Source organism: Etheostoma cragini, chromosome 24, assembly GCF_013103735.1.
Source record: "Etheostoma cragini isolate CJK2018 chromosome 24, CSU_Ecrag_1.0, whole genome shotgun sequence".
Classification (NCBI taxonomy): Eukaryota; Metazoa; Chordata; class Actinopteri; order Perciformes; family Percidae; genus Etheostoma; species Etheostoma cragini.
The window spans coordinates 11,457,360-11,464,153 of NC_048430.1; the positions used below are offsets into that span (position 1 = coordinate 11,457,360).

The following is a 6,794-nucleotide window of genomic DNA, read 5'->3' on the forward strand; positions in this document are numbered from 1 at the left end:
GGGGTTGGTGGTAGGGCGAGGCGGGAGGCACTATGTGGAGTCTTCCGGCTCTGACTTGATGGTCTTCTTCTCTGGGTTGCTGGACGCTCGCTGCGACGTTCCGTTTTCTGAAGACAAAGATTAAAATAAGGACGGTATCGTCAGCAAAGAGCCTAATATTGCAGCACAAAGCCTCGCACAAACTCACAACCCAATCCAAATCAATTGTATTGCCATTGACACAATGTACGGGCACATATGTAAAGAAATGTAGGTCATTGCTTTTACATACACAGGAAAATAAAAACAAAATATTTAAGGTTTAATATTGACACCTTGACACCCACCAACCCGCCAGGGTATAACGTTGTAAAACTTTTTATTCAAGAGTAAAGTAAATATAACTTTTAAATTATATCTTACAACCATCAACCCAACACACATATTTTTAAAGCAACATGGATGGATAAATGTACTCAGCGGCACCCATAATCTGTTAAAAAAGTAGTAACTTAAAAAATGTACTAGCCATGTTAAACGGTAATTAAAATCCTGTGTGCAAATTGTTGTGAATATACTTTTGCAAATACAATAGTAAATGGAAATATAAACTGTAGTACAAAGGATGGAATTCCGGGAAATTTATTGCCTTCAACCATCTACCAACCACTGTAAAACCCGGAATAATTTACATTTAACTTCACTAACCTGTTGCTGATGTTTTGGTCTCTTCTGTGTTGCTGTGGTTGCTGTTGTTGTTGTTGTGGTTGTGGTTGTGGTTGTTGTGGTTGTGATGGCGTTTCAGTTCATTGGCTAGCTGCTTGCCCAAAGGGAGGTCGCCTTCCTGCATGTTCTGACTGACCACACGCAAGTTGATTGGCCGTTCATCTTAGAGGACAGACGGGGACAACAGACGGGGACAACAAACAAAAGACAGTTAGGCCTGGAACAATTATTACATCACTGTCTAATTGTCAATTACTTTTATTTGCTACAGCTCTACAAACAGCTATTCTCGTTGTGCTCAGCTCACGTTTCAGCTCTTCCTACAGTGTCGTTTTTTTGTTTTTTTTTTAACAATTCCCCATCATTAGACTGAAGGGAATCAGCCCAGATGTTGATCTAACACTGGCTTTGTTTTACAGCACATGTTTAATATTCCCGGTGGTAATAAAGTAAGTCAAGCTGCTGATCCCATGCGTTTATCTTTTATTCCTTTTGAGAGCAAGAACAAGATACAGAAAAAAAGAGAGAGAGCTGAAAGGTTTTCCTGTATTTCCTCTGTGCTTGGTAACAAAATACAGATGTTCTTATTAAAGTGACTATATGCAACGTTTTAATTTTTCTGAAAGTGTGTAATTTTCATCTGATGATCCTAAATGACCTGTAACAGTACACAAGACTAACAGAGAAAAGAACCCTATTTTTATTAATTTCCCCATATCGTACTTATGAGTGCATTTTATTTCTTTAGTTACGCTTCTCTGTTGAGAAAATGTGCATGAAAAGCAAAGAATATGGAAAAGACAGAAAGAAGACAGAAAGAAAGGTAAACGGTGACTAAGAGAGACATATATACAGGAAGAGAGAGGATAAAATAAAAACTGTGGGCAAAGGAAATAAATGACAAGGACAGGGAGAAGAAAGGGACAAGAAGAGAGAGAGAGGAGAGAGGTAGACAAAGACAGAAAGAGAGAGAGACGCCCCCCTCCAGGCAACTGGCTGGAGGTAAACAGGCGTGGGCGTGATAATTACAGGTGCATCGTGGGATTTGTGGGAACAGCTATATAATGAGCTGTCGGGAGTGGGTGGGGGAGGAAAATGGATGAAAATAAGATGAGGCCCGGAGGAGAAGTAAGATCCTGAATAATGATGCATGCGTCTCTTCTTCTTTTGTGTTCTGAGATAAGACGTGACAGCTGCCACGGCTGGGTGTGAAAAATCCGCACCTATGGGTGTTCTTATGATCCGCGCAGCCAGGTACATGCACATCCTGCTGTGGCTTCCATGACACAAAATACTCATCAAACGCCGCACTACAAAGAAAAAAAAAGATCAAGACACTTGACTCTGTGTCTCTTTTTGGTTTCCTGCAGACATAGCTGGATGTTCAACTTCTGATTGGACACTAGGGCCAGCGGTGAGTCAATAACTACTTTCGGAACAAGAAACCCAGTTCAATTTCAACCCTGTTGTGTCAAAAAGCGACGCTTGGTCAGGTGCATTTGGCGTTTGTCATTGACGCAAAAGTCTCCGTTAGCATCATATTGATTTGTAGATGGGTTTGGCAGGACACGACCAGGGACATGAACCCCGCCTTCTCGGGTGAAAGTCCTGTGTTGTCAGTCTTCCATACTCGCTACTGTTGTCTCTCTTAATACTACTAATACTACGTCGATACAGACGCTAAAGAAAATACAGCCGCGAGGAATCAGTAGAGAGAATGAGACGACACAAAGCTAACCCTATGCCCGACATTACATTTGCAGCAAGCATTTTGTTACCAAGTAAAATACCCAAATGTTAGTTTTAGGCTAACTATATGACTGTAAGTTAAGCTAAAGCATTTTGTTACTAAGTCAAATATCAAAACGTTGGTTTTAGGCTAACTATATGTCTGTAAGTTAAGCTAAAGTATTTTGTTACCAAATAAAATATCCAAATGTTAGTTTTAGGCTAACTATACTTTATTCTGTAAGTTAAGCTTTAGGCTAACTATAGAACTTCAAGTTAATCTTTAGGCTAACTATATGACTGTAAGTTAAGCTAAAGCATTTAGTTATCAAGCCACAGACATAACTTTAGCTTAGCGTCTCCCCGTTCTCACTGCTGATTCCGCATGTCTGTTTCCACTTTTGTCTTCCTAAAAGCTCAGTTTTTCAGGTCGGCAGATTATAAAAACGTAAGTTCTGGGTTCTGTACACTGTTGGTGGTGAATATCACCACACAGCAGCTTTTAGACTTGTTTCTGTTGTTTGCTAGCAGACAGAGTTGACGAGGAGGAAACCTTCACGCAGTACAAGTGAATGGAGAGCGGAGAGTTGTTTTCCCCTCCGATGGTGGCGCTCTGTCTCAAGGCTCAAAATACATTTCAATCAATCCATGTCCTGTCTCGCGCCCTACCTTGGCTGTCTCTGCTGGCGTCGGCTCCGTTGGTGTTCTGGGCGTCGCTGAGGTACTTTAAGGCAGCGGGGGGGATCCTCCAGTCCAGAGCCTGGAGGCGCTCCTGGACGGCGGCGTCCTGCAGGATCTCCATCTGCCGGGCCAGCAGACGCTCCAGCTGCATCTGATGGAGACCAACAATCAATGTTAAGAATCACAAGCAGCCAGTGGGGGAAGAACTATTCAGATCCTTTACTTAAGTAAAATAGTACTAATGCCACACTAGGGCTGCACGATATGAGCAAAATATATAATTGTGATTTGACTGATATGCGATATGATTCACAATATTGGACGGAATGATAATTTTTGTATAATTGTTCTGATTTTCAATGAAAAATATGAAAAATGTAAAACTGGATATTGCACTAGTCCATTTTGCAATCTCGATAAAATTGTGATTAATTGTGGATCCCTATTCCACACTGTAAAAACACTCTGTTATAAGTAAAAGTCCTGCATTGAAAATGTTGCTCATGTAAAAGTATGTAAGCATCATCGGGACCATGTTCTTAAAGTATTCCAGATGCATAACACCCTTTAGCGTCTGTATAGAACAAACCGGACAGAGCAGCAACTCCACCACGGCGCTGTAAGATGTTGAGTTATTACCATTATGAGAAAGAAAAGAGTAGTATGGAAGACTGAAATCCATGGTTGGTGGACGAGGGCTGGATGGGTCAAACAACACGGGACTTTCTCGCAGAAGACCAGGGTTCATGTCAGTTATACATACGTCGCGACCCAGACATTCAAAAAGTGACGCTAAGAGTCCCGACCAAGTTTTGCGTCAATAACAAAAGCTAAAGGCCCCTGGACGCCGCTTTTCATCCATGACATCCCTTCTTCTTCTGAGAAATCACATCAAAATGACAAGTGTAGTGGTATTAGACACAAAGTGAAAGAGCGTGTGTTTTTCCACACACCCTTGACATGAACATGTTTTCCTCGGTAATTAGTTATCATGAAGACTCTCCTCCACCTACACTCCGGCTCTAATTAGGAACAAGCCGCAGCGGCGGAGGCATTGGAAACCAATCCAGAACATTACTGGGTTCAAACTGGATCCTGCTGCAGCCACAAACATCTGCTGACATGGAAATGTGTTGTCATGTATGTTGCGGGGAGAGAACCCGGCAGATGGCGGACAACTGTGTCACCATTAGGAGGGATTAAGGTTCTGCGGAGGCTTCGCGCAGAGCTTTGGCCGCAGCCTACATTAGTGGCCGGAAGGTTATACTTGTGCGTAGGTGTGTGTGACGATCTCTTTAGGAGAATAGCAGGGTTGGCGTGTGTGTGTGGGGAGTGTGTTGTAAAGCGAGTGAGAGAGTGGCGGCGATTAGCTTTTGGAGCGGAGTCGTAGGGAAAGAAAACAAAGTGTCTCCCCTGGGTTTTCTGACCAAGGTGGGACATGTGTAGCAGGAACAGTCAACCATCTCATTGATTTCATGTTGTCTATGGAGAACGAGAACCATGAAATGAGTCGGTGGGGGAAATCCAACGCTACCAAGCCACGGCTGGGTGGACTGATCACAGTTGTTGCCGTTTTCAGCCGCCTTGAGTCTGAACAGGAAGTCCCAGAAACACTAGCATGCTGTTAGGTCCATCAGACCCATTTATCAGCTGGTATACAGTCTCCAGTGGTTTTTATTAAGACAGAGAAGATGTTCAAATGCTCTACACGTGATCTGTGGCTGATGTTAACAAACAACGGACTGTAGCTGATCCGTAATCTATATAGTTAGATCTAGATCTAGACATAACGTCAGTGAATCAGACTAAATTACAATTCAAATCTCTTCCAAAAACAATAAAAAGTTGATTCAAACGTCATCATGTTGAGTCGATTCTGAACCAATCAGCTGTGAGATCAGCTGAGAGCCTGGGGTTTTTCCCCTCATGCACCTGGGTCTTGCCGTTCAGGTGGCAAATCAGAGTCTGCCTACCTGCAGATTCCGCCCGACGGTTTCTTCCCCCTTGGACTTGGCGCAGGCCAGCTGCTCCCTCAGCATCTCCTGCCTCATGTGGATGGCCTGCAGCGCCTCCTGGATGTCGAAGAAGTTCTCCTGAAGGTGTTGGAAAAGATGTTCCGATTAGTTTACCCCCGCGTGTAAAACATAGCTTTGGAGGGTTTAATGACACAACTACGGCAACTAGTATTACAAATACTACTTATATGAAGAAGGATAATTTAAGGTCAGAGATATAGTAATTTACTTTCCTTTACGATAAGAAAACAACTGACCAAACAAACTGGAGTTTCAGGGAGTTTTTCTGATTCTACAGCCAGAAATTCCACCAGACACACACACACACACACACACACAATGTACTGTATAAACCAAAAAGCTTCAACATGACACTCGATCCGTTCGAAAAGGGATCTGTTGAAGCCCCTGGTCTTATCAGTCAAACAAGATCCATCAAACAGAGCCTTTTAAATAATATAGAAATACTACTCCACTTTACGTCCTAATTATGTAGCTAATAAAACTAAATCAAGCAGCAGTAACATCAGTGTCACTGTCCCTCCAAACATCTGTACTCTGCTTGATCGATTCGTTCAGGCTTTTTCACAAAGCAAGCCCACAAATAAAGATACAAATCTTACAAGTCTGATTTCAAGGAAATGAGTTTTGTATTTTCTAACCATAAATTCCAAAAGAGAAGTGTAAAACTAGTAATAAGCTGCGTTGTAGCCAACTTGAGCTTCACAGTAACAGGAAGTCCTTCATTTTCAATGGGAGCCCACTTCCCTCAGCTGCAAGGAGCGGAATATCCCTCGGCGTGGTGAGGGACCAGGAAGAAAAGGCGGTCCACTTTATGGTAATGAGCTATGACGCATAATCAGTGCTGGTGGAGTGGGTGAGGTGATAAGAAGACGTGGGATAAAATAGCTGGGATAGTTGGTGTCTCCGGTGCGTGATGATGATTTTTATTATTTTTAACTACGAGGGAATAATCGACAATGAGCAGCGCACCGTAGCATGCTAGTCTTCCTTGCTTGATGTGAATGGTACGATCCGTTTGCAATTCTGTCGATAAAAAAAAACGTGATTCTGTAATCGCATAATTCAATGCATAATCAGCCAACGGCCGCATATTTATGCGGGGAACGCATTTTTTCAAATACGCCGCACTTCCGCCGCATAAATTGCCGATTTCCACGCAAAATAGGGGCTTGCGTGATTTCACAATCCATCCCTCATCATTGCAAAAAACTCTTAATACCTTAGCAGAAAATTGTTGAAACATGTTGCGTTTACTTTGGCAGCCATTTTCCCCTGTTGCCATAGGGACGTTATGAAGTGACGTGATCTCTTTTTCATCAAAGTGCAGTTTTTGCGTTCCCGCAATTTCATTGCATAACATTGCATAAATATCCCACATATTCCATCGCATTTTTAAAAAAACGTGCCACGTAATCAACAATTTTTGCAACAATCACAAAATAACTGCATTTTTCTGGACTATAAGCTGTTTTATGGAAATATTTCAATCTACAACGCTTGTTTCATTTAAGCGGGAATGCTATTCATTTGCTCACAATAACATTGATTTGACCAATTGCATCCAATAGTTGTTAAACTACTGGATGCCAAAGCATTGAACGCTTCCCCGGACTTTTTGACAAGTGTTGTTGAAGGGGGGGG

General features: G+C 42.3%; 1 protein-coding gene across 3 annotated transcripts in view; it reads right to left on the bottom strand.

Annotated features, from left to right (window-relative positions):
- The window catches only part of LOC117939488 (NGFI-A-binding protein 1-like), a 20,992-nt gene that overhangs the window by 364 nt on the left and 13,834 nt on the right, over positions 1-6,794 (bottom strand). For all 3 annotated transcript variants that reach the window (XM_034864895.1, XM_034864897.1, XM_034864896.1), the window contains 4 exons: positions 5,088-5,207; positions 3,103-3,265; positions 688-867; positions 5-107 (listed from right to left, as the gene is read on the bottom strand). In XM_034864895.1, the coding sequence (XP_034720786.1) occupies positions 31-107; positions 688-867; positions 3,103-3,265; positions 5,088-5,207 (540 nt within the window). In that variant the 3' untranslated portion in view covers positions 5-30. The remainder of the gene's footprint in view (positions 1-4; positions 108-687; positions 868-3,102; positions 3,266-5,087; positions 5,208-6,794) is intronic.